Here is a 22427-nt window from a genome sequence, read left to right on the forward strand (position 1 = left end):
ATCCTCATTCATCCCCTTTATGCCTGTGTCTTTCGTATCAACTCTGAGGCCTGATGTTCTTACAGATTTGTCCCAATGTCTGTTTTGGCTTGTGGAGCCTTGAGGAAAGGATACCTGCCCCACAAAGTGATGGGCTCAAATGGTAAACAAGCCTCTCACCAGCTTTGTGCTGGCCTGGGCAGATGGAGGTTTGAACCGGACACTCCAGGCACAGCAAACTTACTGTGTGCAATGGAGACTTGGAGAGAGCACTATTTTTGCAGGGATCATTGCACTTCAATGATCCTTGTGGGTCCCTTCCAACTCAGCAAAGACTATGATTCTATAATTTGTGCTCTGTTCGAGACCTTTGGAATCCATTACTCAGGAGGTATGAACAGTCCTCCACACCTCATGCACTGACGGTGCAGAGGGTGAATTTATGACTCTGCAGGACAGCTGTAGTGGTATTCCCACCTCATGTTTTGCTACTGGTCACATTGCTCTGGTCTTCTTCCTACTAAAGTATCTTCAAGGATTCAGAGCTCAGACAACTCTGGTGTAAAAAGTGTCATTGCTCCCAAGATTCAGTCCTGGCATGCAGGAAGGCTTTGTCTTCCTTACTATAAAAGACATGATCCAAGATCAATCCCTAACACAAACCTGACGCTCTTCAAGAAGTGCTGTGCCAATTTCAGACATCAGTCTGAAATACTCCTTTGAAAGCCACTGGTGTTTGGTGTGTGCTGTAGTCAGCTTTTGCCTCAGCCTCACCTCCTGCCCAACTAAACACATAACACTGGGCTGTTCAAAGGTCATTCTTTGTTTGCTTCTTGACTGCTCTTAAGACAGATGTTCCAAGGCACGACAGAGGATATAAACACGTGCATACTGGGGGAAAAAAAAGGTGTCCAGGTGTTTAAGCAATGCCAAATGTGAAAGAATTCCAATTCACTGCCTTCTCCTTTAATCTGACAATTCCAAGGGACCGTGCGTGTCAAGACTTGTACCCAGAGCACTTTCCGCTCGGGTGAGTTCAGACAAGGTCTGCATTAACTCCCCAACCTGCGAGAAAATTATTTGAAACAAAAGGTTCAGATATGTCCTTTTCCCTCCAACAAGCCTGGAAACAAATGGTACAGGAACAAGGTCAGAAAGGAATCATCTGCCTACCATACCACTGAATTCATTTACCTACCTCAGAGCCCATTCAAGGAGAGGGGTGGGATGGGGAACAAGGAATGATATAAAGCGGAATGAAGCTCTGGGGTCGCTCGCTACATTACAAGATTTGACAGGCCTTTGCCAGCCTTCAGCTTCTTTGTGTCTTTCACATAATAGAGAAACACAAACTGAGCAGCCTGTGATCTGGGGGCTGCACTATCAGACGGAGCAAACCCTTTGCAAATGCTAATAGTATTGTAGCATCCTGTCAGGCAGCAACACAAAAAAGGATGTTGATTTTCACATGAACCAGAACAGACTCATTGTAAAGAAGGCTGCAATGAATGTTCCATCTCTAAACATCAAAAGCTACAGGCAATTGGCTTGTGGACATGAGGCAAACACTGCTTCCAATGTTCCTAAATATAGGGGCCATATTGTTACCTTAATACTTATTTCATGAGGCTGGTAAAGAGAGGGCAGAAACAGAAGTGAAAATGGTTTTCAGTTATGATTTCTGTAGTGAAATAATATCTAGATTGAAAGAGGCTTTTGTTGTGCAATTTACTGTTTTCCAGCAGTCTGGAAGAGATGATCCTTTATGAAACGTGAATGTGCAGATTCAGTCCAAGGTAGAGCTTCTGTCACTTCCAAATTGTAAGGTTGGTAGTAATAGAGTACAAACATGCTTGTCCTTTGCAGTTCTAAGGATGTGGCAGCTGTCAGTCCTGTCCAGTAATGCTCACGTAGTTAGTCAGGTGTTTCCTGAAAAGGTCTCTAAAATGGATGTAACACTCAAGCTTCTATTCTAAAATTTATTATAAAAGACCCTTTTAATTCAAACTTCACATCTTCCCCTGTACTAGTAATGGTATAAGGCAAGGCAGCACACTGACCAACCTTCAAAAAGTTTGTTGCTGTCCTTTGGGTGAAAAACCTGAACAAAGCTCACTTTGCTATTTGTCACTACCAAGGATAGTTCAGAAAGCTGTTTTAAAGTCATATTGGGAAAGCACCACTGCTCTGGAAGTCCTCTTGGAGCCTACAGACTTCCAAGAGCAGCAAATAAACAGTCTTCTATCAGTGTTCTGCAACACAAATACACAAGCATTTTCAGCTATGTGCAATGAACTACTTTTCAGCAGACAGGACTAGAAATATTTCTGGAATTGGCACTGGAACACCACCTAAAGCCAATCCCAAGAAACTTGAAATTTCAGAAATGTTTCTAGAACAATTTTTGAGGTTGGCTCTAGGACTGTTTCACCAGTACTTTCAGAACTACTTCCTCAATCACTACTAGTCAAAACTAAAATCATGTCTCCAACTTTCAGCATTTCTTCCAGAACAACAGCCTGGATAATTTCACCTTCTGACGTGCTGAAGCACTGAGGTGATGGCAGATGCAAGCAAGATTTGTATACACAGAAATATGCATGGGTTTTCCATTCCAGCACCACAGTATAAACAACCATTAGAATCTCTGTACCATTTCAGCTTCTTCCCATCCTTTCTATATAGTACTTTATTAAAAAAAAAAGTCCTGGTAACAGTCATATACTGTGAAAGCTCTGTGGTAACACCCATCTAGAACTCATAGCACTTGTGAAACTACAGCTTTAGGAGTTACCTATATTGCAAGGGTTTTATAATGCATTTAATTAATCTTACTGAATAAAAGCTAGCAAGTGATTGATCATGATCTATAAAGATGACTGCAAGGGAAGATGGACTAATTAAAAAATAGAACAGGATCCAAGAACTTTAAACTGACATTTAAAAAGGTTCCTTGGATATGGTAATTCACTAAGATGGTAAGTTTTTTCAGATAGCCAATAATGTTAAGGTCTTGTGAGGGTATTCCCAGAATCTGAGTAAACTTTCCACTGTACATCCCATCTGTGCAAGGAAGCATTGCTGGAAGATTTCCCTAAAGCACCTCAGGACCCAGAAACACATTCCAAACAGTCAAAAAACATCTCACGCTGCAACTCTGCAAGAACACAGAAGTATCTATACAGACAGTTCATACAGTAGTATCTTCCCTGACACAAGAACATCCCACAGACCTCTCCAGTACCAAATCCCACCGAGAACAAAGAGCTCTAGCTGACTCAACGGGTCCTGGGTCAGGTTTAGAAATCCCCATATTTCAACATTTCAAATTATGAAATCTCTTGCATCTCTTTAAAAACAATTGTTAAGAATTACTAAGCTACATTAAGACACATGAAAATTTGCTAAAACTTTAGCCTTGGAACCACATCATAACTCAGCTTACGTTCAAAAATATACTCAGCAAAAAAACAGATTCATGTGGCTTTGATGGTGAAAGAGCACACCAGTGCGTGTGAAATAACTAAGAACTTCATTGATGTATTCACCCTCTATGTTTGGTTTTTACACTTGTAAACATTTCCAAAATATTAATTTCTCACATAGTCTGATAACGTAGAATGAGGTTACTCGTAACCACTGAGGAGTAATTCCTGACATTTGAAAAGACATTATTTGTATCTTTTTTTATGAAAAAGTGTCAGACTACCTCTTGGCCATTAGTATTCAAACCTTGGCTCATAAACAGTTAATTTTATAAAAACCAGAAATAACTTAGCATATCTACACGATATGAACATGCTTTGGAAATGAAATATCGATTTATGGAACAACAATATTTACATTCGGTGATTCTCCTCCTAAACTTAAAAAGATACAGAAATTTCAGATTAGTCATTTCTCCTTACAATGAATTGCTGTCTCCAGAATCTGAAGGTAGCCTACAAAATACAGAAAAATATTGTGAACTTGTGCAAACCAGTTTGGAATAACATACTCTTCAGTACCACATGAATTTTAGGCCATTCAAATAACTGTGTTTTCTGTCTCAATACTGTTGTAATATTCAGCAAATACTTCTTATGCTGCTTGATATATTTGTCTAAATGCATTACATAACTGGTACATTAATTTATATAGTAAAGATAACAGTAGGTACAGTCATCTGATGCTGACCCAGCTCTTCTCAATCAGACATTTTGATATCATTAACATATACTGATATCATTAATGTACACTTGTTCACAACTTAACAAACAAGAAAAAGAAGGCTGACGTGACTTCTTAGTTAGGTGCAATAACACTGTGTTCAAAACCCACATTTTATTATTCCTTCAGTTACATTTTTATTTAATAAATACCTAGTTTCCATGGAATACATCATGCTAAGTCTTAGATGAGCAGCTCAGAGAAGTTGGAACTAAACCCATAGGAACATCACACTAAAAGAAATGAATGTTGGGCCACTGGATGCGACATTTTGCAACATTTACATTACACAGAAGTTTCAAACAGTGATCTCTAGGTAAATGCAAAAGTTTTTGTTTGTTTCTTCATTTGTTTTTTTTTACAAAGTACAGACTTCTTTCACTTGCTATACACAAAGGTCTCTGCCATCAAAGTTGGGCAAACTTACATTTCTGAAGTTATCTTCAGAGGATGGTCATGACAAAAGCCATTTTTTGATTTTTCGGTTCTTAAACACTCATTTTCAGGAATTAGTTTTAAACAGAAAATCTCCATTCACTTAGAGCACCCTGAAATATTTAACCTTTCAACATAATTTTAAGCTCTATGTTAGGTTTTTGTCCACATGGCTGAATATTTTATGTCCAAACATTTGGGGAACATCTTTCCAAACTTTGTATTGTTTCCTCTCAGAGCAAACCAAAAGAGTATCTGTTGGAAAACATTCAGATTCTTTTCATTTCTACATGTCAAAATCAATTGCCTTTTCAAAAGGGAAAATAAATCCAGGTCAGGTTCTTAATGTACATAATCAGACAACTGCAAGACAAACTGTTTCAGGCCGAACACCTTCTTCCACACAAGTATTCAGAAGTGTATCCAGATCATTTGTGGCAAAGTGTGGGCAGAGAAATGTGGTGGTGATTAACCACCAGGCAACTATGATAGAGAGCTTATATCATGCTTAAATTTGTCAGAAGTAACATTTCTATGGCAAAACAGAAAGGCAGTTTTCAGTGCCTTACTAATTCTACTGAATGGTAGACATGAAGTGGGTGTGGAAGGACCTTGTGCATAACATTCTTATAGAAGTGATTTTGGTCTTAAAGTAGCTATCAGTAAAAATTAAATTAATGAATTTTTTTTTCTTTTTTTTTAGTTAGGAAGTTAGAGAAGTTGTAATTGGACATTCTTTTTACATTTCATACCTATTCCATCAGATTACTCTGTACCTATGATGAAGGGAGGAGTTAACAAGGAAATCTGAGTCTGTGCAATCCCAGAAATGAAATGTAATCGGCTGACATTCAAAAGTAACAACATATATCAGGAAAGAACAGGTAAAAGGACCAGCTGCTGACATTTCCTGAACCTAAACCTTTTAAGGTGTCATTGAATAGCAGTCTGTGCTTTCAGGTGAAAGAACTACAAGAATTGCTTGGCTGACATCTCTAAAGAGTTTAGGAGTTTAACAAAATCCACCACTTCCTCTCAGGATGTCGATACAATGCTTTTAAATCTGTACCACAGTGATCAGCAAATGCTTCAACACAGAGCATAACAGATACAAATGGCATTACTTAGAAGGGCATTTTAATGTACATACAAATACTAAAATGTTATGTCAAACTCCCAGCATCATCCGCAGGCAAGAAAATGACAACAGATAAAATCATTTTATGAATCTGATCCAGCTCTACCATACAAGACACATACTAAAAATAACAAGCTTTTTTCCCCTTTCAGGAAAAAAAACCCTTAAATGTACAACTTCAGCAAGCTCCCAAGCTATCTCATTAATACACAAATCAGATTCTTCTGTGCATGTAGTTTCAAAAATTAAACGAGCAGGTGGATTTTAACTGAACTTCTCAATCCCATGAGACATTATTTTCTTTCTCCTTCAACATTTCAGGATGCTCCCCAAAAGACAGGAAAGAGAATGGGACACAAAAGCCATTTCAATTCAGTCTTTGTGCAAGGTGTCCTGGAGAAGGTTGCATTCTTGTGTAAAGTTGCTGTTGAAACAGAATGACAATTATTTAAAAATATGTACAAATGTATGACAGCACTTGAGCTTATGGATTTGAGAATTAATAGAAATGAGATTTAGAAATTACCTGCATGCAAATATTTTTGCTAACGATATACAGTGTCTTAAAGAAAAACAAAAGAACCAAAATGCTTCCATTTGGAAGCATTAGAAAAGTGTTCCATTAATTTTGATTCCAGCTAGGTATACTTTCTTCTCGTAATACAAATAAAAATATTGAACTGAGAGTAATCAAATAGCCTGCAGTGATTAAAATAATTAAATAACTGGTCAGTAATTGTATTTTTACTAAGTTTCATATCTGCTTGTAGTGTAAAAGCAGCAAGTATCGTTATGCAGATTAGAAGCAAGAAGCAGCAGCAGCCAGAGAATGGAATAAAACAAATAGGAATTTTCACAAAGTCTGTATGAAAACATGCATTTAAATGAGGTGGATAATTTTATATAGAGCAATGAGATAATTGTAGCAATGTCTTTATGATCAAAACATGATTACCTGCTTGAACAATCTACTTTTCTTGATGGAGGGCTTCTATGAAGGCTTCAAGCTTCTCCTGGATTTCCCGAACTTTTTCTGGTGGAAATAAAAAGATCCCTGTTCAAATACTTATTACTATTAAGTACCTGAGGACAGGTACCAAAAGAAAAGAAAGCCCACACAAAAGCCATGAACAAAAACATGCAAACACAAACAAAAATTAATGCTGTCATCAATACTACTGTAAGCATTTTGTTTCTCAATTACAGAGGTACATTTTTCTGCATCAGAAAAAAGGAAACCCTGTCCTGTTTGAAGAACTTCTATAGATATATTTTAAGATTATCCTGCTAATTTAATAATTCAAAAATTTCCTGAAGGAATCCAATACTAGAAATGTATTTCAAAAACCTGAAATTTCCATCAGATCATGCACAGCAGAACTGCTGTACACTTGTGACATGCAGGCAGCTGTTAGGTTTTAAATAATGCTCACTAGCCCCTTTCTCCTTTAAGCAAATGTGCTCATTCTCCACAGCAAGTGTAACAAACACCACTAATCATTCTAAATAAAGTTGAAAGCTCATGCCCTTTCACCCAAGAGAATTTCAGGGAACCACACGTCAGTATTCAAGACACCTCCTCCAAAGGGCACACACGATGTTAAGAATGTTTAAAACTTGCATTTTATTTTCTTGCGTTTCAGTAGTAACCAGATGGATGTGGGCAGAATCACATTTTATACAAGAACTAAATCTGGGAGTTTACTTCCCTACCAAAACAAGACTTGACCATAACTACAAACAGTTACTAGGAATGAAAAGGCAAAATAGATTGCAAAAAAATCCAGAGGTTTAGGCATTTTTCCACTCTTTTCTCAATTCCATACAACATTTGTCATCATATAACCTATTTGATTTATTAAATTGCTTATGAAGCAAGATTTAGAATGCAGTTGGAATCCAAAGCCTGTGAAATTTCCTGATTCTCTCTCACCACATCCTCATTTGAAGCTCCTTCTGTGTGTGATTATAGGCATGAAAAACATACACTTCAGAAATATGAAGGAACGGGGGGAGAGCAAAAGGACAGACAAAAATAAGTTAGATGAGCATAAACACAGACAAATATTTTTTCCAAGCTAAAAATACTATTGGATTAAAGCCATATGTTCCCTTGTCTGAGATACAGGGTTTGAGCTTTTTTAAAAGAACTTTTATTTTTTCTTGCCTTTATCAGTACCATATGTTATCAACTTGGCTGAGCTGGAGTAACAGCAAAACAAAAAGAAAAATAAAACAATCAGCTTTAAATGGGATATGTAAGCAAAAGTGGAAAAAAATGACCTCTAAAGAGAACTCTAATGTAGATATGGGGACTGAAAATTTGATCTAATAAAATGACAACCTCACAAACAAATATAAAACCCATTTAGGAGTAGTAGTATTAATAATAACAACAACTTAGCAAACCCCTGCAGTCCTGTCCTAACAGAAGTAGAGAATTTTAGTGAGCATTTGAAATAAAGTATGGAAAATAGCCTGCATGAGTAGGAAGAAACCTCAAGCTTCTCTCTTTATCTTGCAACTCTGAGGTGATGAAGGGTAAGCCTCTGACACTTTCAACACTTCACTGTGCCCTCCCCAGTGGTGCTTATCTACAAACAGAAGTACAGTGAAGCTGAATCACACTCAAGTCCTAGAGAAAACACCAAAGAAGCTTATTGAATTTCAGCTGATTTTTTTTTCTTTTAAGGTACTTTGATATTGAATGAAGATTACAGTCAGTGTGAGGGCAAAAGCTGTACCTTGGCAATTAAGAAACAGCACTAGCTGATTTTTACTCGGTTAGAAAAAAAATTAATTCTGATTCAGTTCAGCAGAACCTTTGAAAGACATCAATGAAAAAAAAAGGTAGCCCTATGATCACTTTTCCTTACTGAGCACATTCAAAGTGTTTTCACTACTATCTTTTTAAATGAAAAAAAGACTATGCATTGCATGCCAGTATATAAACCTCTAGTGTATAGAAAATCTTATTTCTATGGCATTAATTCAGACAACTTAATTAGTTAACTTAATTAGCTCAGCTTCCAATACCGTTGCTCTATGAATGTTTACAAAATCAGCCTTTGAAATAACTTTCTACTATTTTGGACAGAAATAACATAATTTTTGACCCCACTATGCTGCATGGTGCTTTGACCAACCTGGAGGGTGCCCCTGACCATGGGAAGTTGGAACGAGATGATCTTTATTGTTCCTTCCAATCCCAAATATTCTATAATGATTCTGGGTTTAGAAATTATTAATCCCGGACCCTGCTCTCCAAAATGAACAGCAGTTGCCTGTGATAACTGGGAATGAGATCTCACGACTCAGAAGATCTCTTTATGTTGTGCTTTCAGTGGTTTTCTGTGGCATCTTTTTTCCCAGTTGCAACATGTTTTCCCAAGTGTGTTCTTTGTATTGATCAAGCCATTAGACCCAGTGAAAGCAGGCAGATTTAGCAGGATTAAATGCAAGTATTTTCCTTTCTCAACCTCTTGCCTATGAAATATTCCTGCTCTGAAAATTAATAGCATCAGCAAAACCCTGTAATTATTATTTCACCCTTAAATAAAAGGTTTGTGCCAACAAATCTATTCTAATTTTCTGATTAAGGCATATTAAAATAACAGGATAGCAAATATGTATTCCACCAGAATATACTGAATCAGCTGTGTTTGTTCAGAGAACACATATACTAAAACTGACTGCATACTATGAGCACTTTATTAGTTTTTATACTTGGACTGAATTGAAATGATTACTTAACTGTAGTAATTATGAGGTCTTGAGGTAATGTAATACTTTGAAATAATATGCTGGCTATTCTTAAAAAAGAACAGCTACAATGAGTGCCAAATAGCTGCAATTATTCATGCTATGCCCTGTATTTTTAGCCATGGTAAAGCCTTTTGCAGCAGCAGATCCCAGGCAACCTGTAACACTCTTCTGCAAGTCCATTCGGTAGCCCAGAGAAGCAATCTGCTGAACTGGTTCACTTTTGAAATAGGCTGAGGGCAGAGTTATGCATTTCCACAACACTCATCTTAATAAACTATAAATATAAGTGCTTGGATAGAATTCTAATAGAGGAGTGCAAGTGCAGGCCTTGCAGTTCTGGGTAACTGTCCACACTTTCATCAGCACCATGTGACTTTGTATGTGGAACAACTATTCATTCCCACAATTCCAGAATCAGATGTTATCCAACTTTAGGGAAAGTGAAATGCACAAGCTCTGTACCTGCATTTGTAGGGTTTTGATTGACACTTACATCAAGCTATCAGTCGTTTATACTCATAAATTACAGTACATTCTGTTTTGAGGAAAGTTTATCAACATGCCAACCACAGAAAAGCATCTGGGTTTCAGGTAAGAATACTTACTGCAGAAGTAAATTTAGAGGTAGACAGAAAGTGACCTGTTGCTCTATGTCTTGTGATACTGTGTTTTTCCAAGGATAAGTAAACCACAGATTAAAAGCATTCAGCTTGCTAGGAAATTACTTCTGTAACTGGTTGAACTACCCAAGCTTTTTTTATACAATGCTCCCATGTCACAAAAGGGACTTTAACAAAAGTGCTGCACTTATTACAAGGTACTGTGTAAATTTTGATACACATATTGTTCACACTGGATTCTAGAAAGACAATGTGCTCTTTGCCAGTTCTAATGCAGACCTGAAATTACAAAAAAACAATTCTTCCAGCACCTGTTAAACACTGATCAAAAATCAAATGAAATCAATGAAGAATAACTGTAACTAAACCCTTGTTTCCATCTTAGAACAGTAAAATTCACAGGCCTAGGGGCCATGAATGGTTATTCTATTTCCCATTTACCCCATGTTTACCTAAAAGATAAGCTGGTTCATACATCAACTCATTTTGCCTCTTGATCTGGTCATGAATATTCCCATAATCCTCCCTCCATATCCCATAAAACTCCACTGACAGAATGAGGAAATTCTTTATTCAGATGTCTTGAGATCCTCATTCATTCTCAGTCCCTCCTTATCTCCATATGAAATGATATTGCTACCCGCTCATTTTCTTTTCATTAATCCTGTGATCCCAAATCGAAAAGGCTCAAAACCAGACTAATTGAACTGTGATGAGGATTTGGAATACACCGTGAACACAGAAGGATGCAGGCACAGATAGAGTTTGCCTTTCCTGCTATTATAACCTGGCCAGAAGGGAACCCCCCTGAAATACTCAGTCTTACAAGGAAGGTTTGCTTTGTGATTGCTGCCTGAGATACCCAAGCTTAGCTAGCTAGCAATAAACAGTGCTAAAATGAAACAGCTGAAGCAAGTTATCAAGCAAATCTCCTGATGTAAGGCCAAATAATCCCAAATAAGAAACACAAATTACAAAAGCAAAGTATATTACTGATTTATTTCAAACACACTCCTAGAGGCAAGAAAAGGTTTTCTTGTATTTTCCAGCTGTGTTAATTGGTTTACTAAGAGATGTGGCCTCTGTCCACAAAACCTGTCTTGCTTATGGTTCTGAAGATAAATTTATTTTGAGACATTCAAATACATATTTACCTGTAAAGAACCAATAATTTTAGCACAGAATTTTAAAGATGTTCATGTCTGTCTGTGCCAGAGTACATGAGTACATTGGGCAAATTAAAAAGCTTTCCTTTCCCAATTACAAATGTGCACATATGATATCGAATTTCAACTGCAGCAACAAAACAAATTCTAAGATCTTTCTGGACACAAATTTATTTTTATTTTGTACTTTGATGAAACCTACAGTATGAAATGACCACCAAAAATGTGTTAACATCTTATTATAAATCCTCCTGTTCTACATTAAAGTGACTTCTATCTCCAACTCACGTTTACATGGCAGTGATATTTGAATGCTCATGGTTGTTGCTTCTTTTGCTCTGGATTGTGTTTAGACTTGAGCTCTCCCCTTCCCCTTTTTTTTTTTTTTCATCTTCCTTCCTTTCTTAATCCCTTCCTTGCCTATAAACATTCTCACTGCTTGCTGTGCTACTTCTATGTTATGGTTAGTTAACCACAGAGGCAGAAATTCGGAATTTACTGCTGTGAATGCATCATCTTTCCTCTAGTAAAAAGGAAAGCCCTGTCAGTCAGAATTCATCACAATGCCCAGAAATACACCATTAAAAGTAGAGATGTCAATCCAAAGTTTTCTATTGAAAGCTGATTTTTACCTTACGGCTATCTAAGACACAAACTCCATAGTTGTATAAAGCCCTCTGAACAGTCAGGTGGAGGGGGGGGGAGGGAGGAATCATCTCTTTGGAGCTCACCCTTTTGTGCCACATTCCTTGATTTTCTAAGGGCCATGCAAAAGCTTTAGTTCTTGTTAAAATGGTATGAGATAGCACACTGCCAGGCACTCCAAATAATGCCTCAGAAAGCAGACTTCCCAGCCACAGTTACCTGCAGCAACACGCTTACTCATGCTTTGTGAAACACTGCCATAATTCCCTGATCGCTGCAAGGTCACGTCCTGCTGAATTTTAGAAAACCCTTTGAAACTACCTATCACATATTTTGCCAGTTTCCTCTTGTTCACATACCATATTTTCCTCTGGATAAGACTGAGAGGAAAGCCAAAGTTTTAAGGGGGAAGGAGGAAAAAAATAAGCAAAACCACCCAGGCTGCCCTTAAAGAGACAGAACATAATTTGTCAGCTGCAAAGACAGATTTATAAGTAGAGGGCCCCCTCTGTTCCTTTAAGGCTGCAAAACAGATGGGAAGTGAATGGACAGTCAAAGGGTCAAGAAAACACATGGGAGGTGCTGCTTGTATGCTGTATGTATGTTCCCAGCAAAAGAAAGAGGTCAAGATTGTAACTGCATGGCTGGGTGCTGGAAAGGTCTTTTCTTTAAGCTGTTACAAAGACAAACGCTGTTCTTCATCCTGCTGTCAAACTGCTATAAATATTGTTTGTCAAGAGAGTTTCAGCAGCTAAAAGTTTTTTTTAAAAAAGGCTGAGCAGGATGAATCATGTGAATGATTCTTAAACAATTAGCTCATTAGTGTAATAAAAGCACTGCAGAATCCTGGAAAGTTTAAATGGAATTTATAATAGTTCATATAGTAAATCCACGAATCATTAAGAATATAGAGCCTTTAAAATGCAAGCTTGCAGAACGTAGCTGGCATGGTCATTAGTTACCAGTAGTTAGACTAAATGAAGATGCCAACTGATGCTACATGGTAGTACCTGTCCTTGAATGTTATGTTTTTTATTTGTGTTGTAATCTATCAGGACATTTGAATTTGCATCCAGTTTGATCTCCTTTTGCATGGTCGTAACACGAGAAAACGTCAAAGAGCCTGTTTCCTACAAAGATACAGTTTTGTTTTCTCTGTTGTAGGCAAATCCACCTCTTAAACAGGAACAGATCACCTCCAAATTGTATATTTAGCCTGATGTAGAAACATAATAAAATCAAGAAAAAAAACTTAGAAAAAACCCCAAGTCACAGCTGCCACCACTGAAGTTACTTTGGTGCAAGTATTACTATCGTATGAATTATTAATCCTTTCATAGCACACCTGAACAAAGCTGTCAGCTGCCTGTGTGAAACAGTATTACCTTTATTTCATACTAAAGATAACCAGGAAGCAGCAAAAACAGCTTGTTTGAAAACACTTCAGCTATTTTTGCAAGCTACTGAGCACTGCAACAATATTTTAGCATTATTAGCAATGATCTTCAGACCCAGAAATGGGAACTGTGCATTGTGCTGTTGAAATAGCAGATTACTAATCAACGTCTTGATCTATAGCTGCTCCAGATTCACTGGCGAGAGCTCTCAGTTTAACTAAACAGTTTTGGCCAGACATTTGCCCCCTCTTTGGTAGAACAGAACAGAAGCTGGCTGAGCTTCTCGGAACAATCCCTGGGGCTCCTCAGGCTGGTAAGCATGAAATCCTGTCTCTGACAGAGCATTTCAGAACTCAGCTATGGGGCTAAAGCAAAACTGACAATTATGTAGACTACTGACTTTATACAACAGACATTTCCATGAGCTATTCATGCTCATGGAAATCCTGCTTGTCTACAGAAGGAAACAAAATATTACCAAACCGTGATGCGAGGTCACAAACTATTTCTACACTGTCATTGAGGTTAGCCTAATGTACCAGTGATCATTACCTTGTATTAAGTTGCAAGTTTATGAGAGTCACAAGGTCTGCAATATCAAGGTAGAAGGACTTGGGCATCTTTCAGTCCTCCGTCTCCATCTCAGATGTTTTAATTAAAACTGCTCTAATAACTCAGTCTTTCAACAGAACTTAGCTGTGTTGCTTACTGGACAGCTGGAAAGAGCACAGTAGCAGAATGACAAGGCAACCTTATAAAACAATCTCATACTTTGAATCAGACTTACAGATACAGGAAGACTGAACTTCCAAATCTAAACTGTTAAACTAGAATGAATCAGAACGTGGTGATGCTTATTGTTTTGTGTGCAAATAATGAAAAGCATAGAGGCAAATCAGAAATACTACCCAACGGTTCATCCAGTGATGCAACAAAAGATAAACTTTTCCTTATGCAGAAAGGATAAACACAGTGATGAAGATGAACTACTTATGTAAAGACTACTGTAACCTTAAGGCCATAAAACTGTAAAGACTTTAACATAGAAAATAACTGATATATTTTTGGGTGCTTCTCCACCCAAAAGAAAGCATACTCAGTAATTAATTAGATAATGAAGTAATATGCCATCAGGACTATTTAACTTAAAGTGTCTCTAGAATATGGCAGAAAATGAAATGGTGATGAGATGAAATTTTAGATCATAATAATAATGTTTAACAGTCAGAAATTTAAGTCACCATATCCAAATGGTTCTATTGGGGTTTTTTTGCTATCATTCCTATGGGTGAAGTGGAGTCTGCTACAATTGACAATGTGCAACATACATGACACTGACATCTCCAGCTTTTGGAAATGGGAACATTACATTCCACAGCTCCATACTACTTTAGAACAAAAGCATCTATTGGTTCATTTACAAGCCTGTGTAATTTATACCAATAGTAAATCTCTCCATGATAAGTAAATCTCTCCATGATAAGCACTTAAATTTTGATTAATAAGTACCCTCACAAGGAACCAGTACTAAAGAGAAAATAGCATCCAATTAGATATTTTGATCCTTGCATCATTCAGAAAATCTTAGGAAAAAAATAAATTCAGCAGACAACACCACAATGACCCTCAAGTACAAGAGACAAGGGTCTAGAGAAAGATTAATAGGCATTAAACATGTCATTATTCATGTAGCAGTTTATCACTATTTTTCAATGTCAACTTTAAGTGATAGGCTTCTTTTAGTCTGTGACAAATGTGGTGAACTTTGTAAGGATCCGTTTTAGGACCTGGACATCAGTGCCTAACTCTTCATCAATAACTAAGAAATCACAGCAGACAGGCTTTGGTCATCTGGGATTCTTAAGTTAAGTAAACCATCACTCCATCACAGGATGTCTGCAAGTGATGTATGTTCTCCCTTGAGGATTACTTCCCTCTGTGAGAAGATGCAGCTTTCTAAAGCACTTTCTACCATGACACAAAGCAGGAACTACCTTATCTGCACTTTGACACACAGACCATCCTACACATTCTTCTGGTTTTAATTCATTAGTTTCATGCTGCTGCCCCAAAACTCAAGAGAAAAAAACAAACCTGAATCTAAACATTTAACCAGTATCTTCACATCAAAGTACACTTGGCTTGGGTGGATTTCTTAAATTATCTACAGGGAATTAAAAACATGATAGTCATGCAAAAATAATTAATTTGCATTCTAACAGGAAGTTTGCAAGTCTACTGTGAGATACTGCTTTGGTTCAAACTTAGAGAAAATCAAAGACACAACCATACAGACTGATTCCAAGCACACTATCCCCCAAGTTCCTGAATCATGGAGTACCAGGACCTCTACAGAGCTCAAAGGGAGCACAGGAATTATGCTGCCATCAGCACACTGGTGACACCAGCGCAAGCCTGAACTCATTAAGAAACAGACAGCCCACACTTTGTGACTGATTGAGATCTGGGCAGAAACGAATGTGCTCCAAATGACAAGCAGCCCCTGATAAGACACAGGCCGTACCAACGTCCTCAGGGAAGCTGCTGGCAGGGGACTGTGAAGACAGCAGCTCCCTGCACATGCTTAACAGAAGTTGGAGATCTGTTTGGGGATTCCCAGAGGGAAATGGCTGCTGTGCATCTTTCTGGGTAGAAGGCCACACCATCTTCCTGGTGTAATGTTCTGCCAGCCCAGGATGAGATGAGTGAGTGTTCCTCGCTGCTGTGACCAGGTGAAAGGAGAATGAGATCAAAGCAAAACCGCTGACACCTCTGGAATTGTCTTGCAAAGTAACATATTGGAATTGTCTTACAAAGTAACCATATTTTTACTTAAGTAGCTTCTAAAACTCCAATATTTAGGCACCGTGGAAGCAATAAGAGCACACAATAACCTTAATTAATCAGAGTCTAATAAAATTATTCCTTCATTTGCATTTCCTAAGATGCTTTCCTCTTTCCTGTATCTGTCTTTGGGCAGCAAGGGTGACATTTGGGCACTACCTTCAAATATCTTGAAAATGGTACCTTTTTTCTGTAACTTGTAAACACTGAAAATGACACTGGTTCTGATTTAAGAACTACTAACCACTGCCTTTTGAGCTGTTTTGTCTGCCTCTAGTTTCTACAGGAAAATTACCTATGATCTGCTTATTTCAGAGATCCTTCCCCCTACAGCTGAGCTTTGCCCCTATGAAACACTGTGACCTTTTAAAAAAAAAGTTAAAGCTCATGATAGAAGAGCAAATGGAAGCAAAGGCTTCAGAAAGCCAAGTCAAAGCCTGATTTTAAGGAGCACATGTAATCAACAATGTCATGAACGATAGATAGAGGTCAAATCAAAACACAATTGGCAGTCATCTGAAGGAACTGAAATTTAATTAGGCTACAGTAATGACCACAGTATAGGATTACTTTCACACAACATTTTTGTTCTACAGCTAACAATAATGAAAGAAAAAAATGTAACCATGGAGCAAGTAATTATATGCAAAGTACTCTTCACAGACTTTATACCCAACTTTGAATAAATGCATAAGAAAAAAGGGGACTCACTTGGATTAAAACCAGTTTGTTACACATAACAGACACAACAGAACCTACTCAGCTTAGCCAAATCACAGGAACTTCAGGTCCTGAGTCAGCAACTTGCATATGGAAGTGCCAACCTTAGCTTTCTAACTCCATTAAAATGGCAAGTTTATTATATAACTATATGATATTAAATCATTCACGCTCCAAGTTGGCAAATGGCTTACATTCAACAAGAGAAAAAGTAAATAAAAAATTTAATGCTGTGACTGCAAAGCAATGACTTTAGATATAAAACTTGAAAGTATTTCACTGTAAGTCTGGTTTGCTTAGTTTTTATATGTTTTAGTCTTTACAAGAAAATAATTAAGTTCTGCAAACTATTACATTTCATAGCTTACAAACGTATGACAGAATTGAAACAAATGGCCCTAAGCTGTATTTTCTTCATGTGAGGGCTTACTCCTCAAATGTTTCAAAAAGCTTTTGTGCAGAACAAAGCCTCAGCTAGCCCACGACACCTGTACAGGTGTCAACATTACTGACAAATGAACTTGGAGGCTGATCCGTTCACATTCATTCCTAGCAATTTCAGAATCAAGTTTCCACAGGCATTCCCACCTCCTGCCAATGACTCTCCCATGCACATGGTTTTACTTATAATTTGGTGAAGGATTGGGTTTTCTTTTCCAGCTTGTGAGGACACAGGATATTGGATGAATAGTACACTGACCTAGGAAAGATGCTTTGTACATACTATGTTTTGTTTATCCTGTGGCTTTGCAACATTCATAGTTTTGCTCTCCAAAAGGACTAAAAGGAGAAGAAATAAATGAAGATAGGACATATGTATTTCGTTTGGGTCTGTGAGATTTCAACTCTAGTGAAGTGAATGGCAAAGCTCCTGCTGCTTGCCTGAAGCTTGGATTCACCCGAAGCATTCAACATGTATGTGCACCACCTAGCACGCTTAAGGTGCTACTGCAATAGGCAGAGATGGCACTTAGCTTTAGGATAAGACACTGCAAGATCCCCTTCCTTTCTGAAATGATTAAAGGATTCAATTCCTAACAGTCTTTTCTTAATAAAGCTTACTAAACTAGTACTTTCCATGCAGTTGCTAACCAGAAGTGTGCAGCGGACAGAAAGCGCATCTTCCTGCCGGCGGCGGGAGGGGAGCCCCGGGAGGAGAGCCTGGGGAGGGGAGCCCCGGGAGGAGAACCTGGGGAGGAGAGCCCCGGGAGGAGCCCCGGGAGGGGAGCCCCGGGAGGAGCCCCGCGCTCGCTCCGCGGCCGCTCAGCGCCACCGCGCGCTCGGCACCGGCACCGGCGGAGCGCACCCCAGCGCTCCGGCCCCGCGGAGAAACACAGCACGGCCGGCACAGAGACATCCTGCTACCAGCGAGCTACTTCTCCCAAGTGTTTTACTGGGAACTCAACATTTTCAACAATTACCGCGGTATAAACAGTCTACAGAAAGGTATGATTTATCCACGTGCTATCAAGGTATTTCTGCTGAAATGATGAGTCTGTCATTTGTGTTAAAAATAAAACAGCAGAAAATACATTATTCATGTTGAAATTGAAGTCTTTCACCTAGGTATTATTTTCCTTTAAAAAAAAAATATTGCCCAATTCTGAAGAACATAATTAATACAGTTCTACGGAAGGTGTGACTTCAAATAATTGTCTTTTATAAATAACCAACCAAGGCTTCATTTTAAAATACACAGAACATTTAAAACCTTCAGTAACTTCAGAGGCAGCCTGCACGAATATTCAATATCATTCACTTTGGAAAGTTAAACACAACTACAGGAGAAAACAGTAGGAACTTGTAAATACTGCAAACGTTCACTGATAAAATTAAAGGATATATATTGACTTATCCATTTTCAAAGGTACTGTAGAAATAAAGGGTAATTAATATCCAAAAAAAAAAAAGAGCAAATGGAAAAGATTTGTGTAGAGGTGCAGACACTTGTGTGTAACAGCTGCAGGAATTTGAAGGGACTGACCTGCCACCATTAGATTTCCCCTCCAGCCCAAAGCAGTGACCTAAAGCCTGCAATACAAACAGGGTAACCTTGCCAAGAGGCTTTTCTGTGAAATTCTTCTTTTAAAATATTAATGTTTACCATTGTACTTTCAGCTCTCCTTCTATCCCATTTTACTTCTTATGGAACACAGCATATTTTAAGATACTGATATAGCTAAGCAAATACTTGGTTGTGTGAAATACAAATTTCAAATCAAAGTATTTTGTCCATCAGCAATGATCACGATCAAGAGGCAGGTGCCAACTGGAAAGTAAATGTAATTCCTCCTATTTTTGGTGAAGCTATCCAAGTCAGGGTTGTTTTCCCCAAATGGCAGACAACTTTGGTGAAGAACTTCAATAAAAATAATGCCCCAGAGTTATGAGAGAGGTTGTGAACAGCTGCATTAAAACAGGTTCCTATTAACTGCTGAATAAGCCTACAGTACCCAGTTAGGCAAGTAAGAGACAGATAGCAAATTACTCTTGTTTCTGAATCCTCATAATAAAAAAAACAATTAACATATCTCAATTGTACCTACAGTTTTAAAACATGACAAGAAAAGGAAAATATCATGGCTATTACTTTTCCCACAAGAACTTGGGAGTTGTAGCAGACAGAACACTGCAGCATCAGCTCACTGTTCAGTAATTGGCAAAAGAGGAAACAGACTACAAGGAATTACTGTAAAAAGACCAGAATAAAACCCAGAAAGCATCATAACACAGGTGTATAAATCCATAATGTAGATGCATTTCAAATATTTTGTGCAAGGTCTGCTCTTTCACCTCAAAAAGGGTTTAGTGGAACTAAGAAAGAGGAGAAGAGTGGCGAGGCTGATTGAAACCAGGAAAAAATGTCCATGCAAAGAGCAGCTACACCATGAGAACTTTTCAAGTCAGAAAAAAGAACATCAAGTGCAGGTAGCATACACGTCTGTGAAGTCATGAGTGGCAAAAAATGAAAAGAAAAAGATTACTGAATGTTTTTCACAGTGCAAGAATTAAGGAGAACCAAATGAAACTGGCAGGTGGCTCAGAAACAAACAAAAGGAAGTACTTTTTCTCACAATGTGTAGTTGAACCCTGGAACTAATTGCTACAGGATGTTGCAGATGCCAAAGTTTACATGAGTTCAAAAAGCAATTAGAGAAATTCACAGGAGGAAAAAAAACCCTCCATGAATGCCTATTAATCACAAAGATATTACCTCAGGATTAGGAAATCTTGGAACCACAGATTGTGGGCTGCTGTGAGAGCACAACAGGCAAGTACTACTGTATGCTTATGCTGTTCCCACGCCTGCTCACTGCCAGGGTCAGGACTCTGGGATACATCAACCACAGGTGTATCTTTCAGTACAAGCATTCTTATAGAATGATTGCATTTTAGGACATTTTTAAATTCAGTTTTCCCAATTCAGCTATTCTCCTCTGCCCCTTTTTGCACCTCACGAACCTTTCTTCCCAAAGGACTCTAATTCTAGGGCTTCTTTATTTCCATAAACTTAGTAACCATTCACTGGTACAAGTATCATGACAATACTTATGTTAAGGAGTACATTTATGTTACATTTAAAGTTTATTTTTGAAGAAAAGCATCCTCTGGTATATTAAAAAATTAATAATTTGTTCAAAGATCTGTTTACACTCTTTGAAATACATAGAATAAAACTTGAGATACGAACGGTGAGAAGCAGCAAGATTTAGGGCATAAATGACATACAAGGAATATTCTTATATAGGAATTAAGTACCATTCAAGGCTGTAGAACACAGACAATAAAACCTGCTCAAGTTTTGAGTCCTATGTGAGCTCTCATCATGAGACTTGGTCACCCATATGAGTAATAGCCATTAACCAGTATCCTGAATAAACAATAAAACACTTCCAATGCTTCAGCACTAAAAGATTGATAAAACAGCAGTGAGACGGTGTTCCCATATAATCAGCATCAAGGAATCATCCCAACCTCAGGTATATAAATAATTTACATTTGCAAGTAGAGTTTCTAATCAGGAAGTGAATCCCAGCCCCGTATTTACAAATTTAGACTGGAAATTAGAAGTCTATTTGTAACCACCAGAAGAATGACATCCTGGAACATATTTTCAGTGTCAATAGTGAGCCCCAACAAGTAACTGATTTGAAGACAGAGCTCAAGATACTCAAATCAGCTGGGTTATATAAACACAGCTGCATGGAATAGAGACTGGACTTTGTGATTCAGCAGATCACTTCCCTTCCTAATTAAAATACCAATATACTTTATGAATGTGTGTCACAAGAGTCAGGATTCTCCTTTAGGAAACTACTAAGTCCTACTACACTGAAATTACAGCCATCTGAGAGTTCAATGCTTTATGCTATCAAAATCTCTCTCAGGGGTATAAAAAAATGCACCATAGAAAAGCATTCTATTCACCAAGGGAAATGGAAAGACCCCCCCTTTCCCAGTCATATTCCCATAAAAATCACTTAGCAATAAAAGCATGCAGAACGAACACAGCTGATCTGAGTACAGAGCTAAGCAGTGGTAGTTTTAAAATCTTCCCACAGGTACAATAAAGCAGAACATGTCATCATACATTGTTTTGTACTGAGTAACAATCATTTCTTTAGAATAAAGTGTGGGGGATCTGTGACCTCCTGAATTTAAAGAAATACAGTGCAGTGACATGTTTTTGCTACACAGTAATTTATGAAATGCAACCTACACACTTCAAGCATTTCTACCAGTGCACTGACACCTCAGGTTATGAACACACACAGGCTGCTCCTACAGGTCTAGTCTTAGTTTACAAAATAATGACCTCAGCTGCCACTGCTTTGAAATGGGAGCCTATTACCGAGGCTGGGGAAAAGCAAAGTTGACAATACAAAAATTCTAAGTCAATTTCAGTTCAAAATAAAGACACGTTAATTTAAACATCATGGGCATGTTAGGGTTTTTTAATTTTGTTTTAAAACACTGAATACTTGAGGATAAATCAAAACCACCAAGGTTCCCTCTATACCAGTGTTTGTGCAGGAAAAAAAGCCCAAAAAGTCAGCATCCAGCATCAAAGCAATAAAGCAAGCAGCACTGCTTGAAAAAGAGAACTTCCTCAACTTTTTCTTTCAAAAAAGTCTGCATCATACTATATAGCTACCACTCATTTTACCTCAACAGTTATAGAGAGGAGGAGAACCTCTTATGCTGTAAACACATTCTACCTACTTTAAAAGACTGTTTACATAAAGGTTGATATAGGATTTCAAAAGCAACACAGAATGTTTGGAAAAAATTATGTGCCTATCATGAAAATTATACAGTCATAGCATCTGTTTCAGAGATCAGTCAAGAACATATAGGTATTTGCCCTATCTCACCAAAACTCCTATTCACAATTCCATAATATTACATTTTCTAAAGGAAAACAATTTTATTATATTAATCATAAAACCCTAATGGTTTTTGAGCACTTCTTGAGCTACCCAGAGCATTAAACTACTGTAATCCCTCT

General features: G+C 37.8%; 1 protein-coding gene across 4 annotated transcripts in view; it reads right to left on the reverse strand.

Moving 5' to 3' along the window:
• Window positions 1–4287: 4287 nt before the first annotated feature.
• The window catches only part of OPA1 (OPA1 mitochondrial dynamin like GTPase), a 48171-nt gene continuing 30031 nt past the window's right edge, over window positions 4288–22427 (reverse strand). For all 4 annotated transcript variants that reach the window (XM_038145694.1, XM_038145692.1, XM_038145693.1 and 1 more), the window contains 2 exons: window positions 6717–6794; window positions 4288–6185 (listed from right to left, as the gene is read on the reverse strand). In XM_038145694.1, the coding sequence (XP_038001622.1) occupies window positions 6730–6794 (65 nt within the window). In that variant the 3' untranslated portion in view covers window positions 4288–6185; window positions 6717–6729. The remainder of the gene's footprint in view (window positions 6186–6716; window positions 6795–22427) is intronic.

This window comes from Motacilla alba, chromosome 9 (genome assembly GCF_015832195.1).
Source record: "Motacilla alba alba isolate MOTALB_02 chromosome 9, Motacilla_alba_V1.0_pri, whole genome shotgun sequence".
Taxonomy (NCBI): domain Eukaryota; kingdom Metazoa; phylum Chordata; class Aves; order Passeriformes; family Motacillidae; genus Motacilla; species Motacilla alba.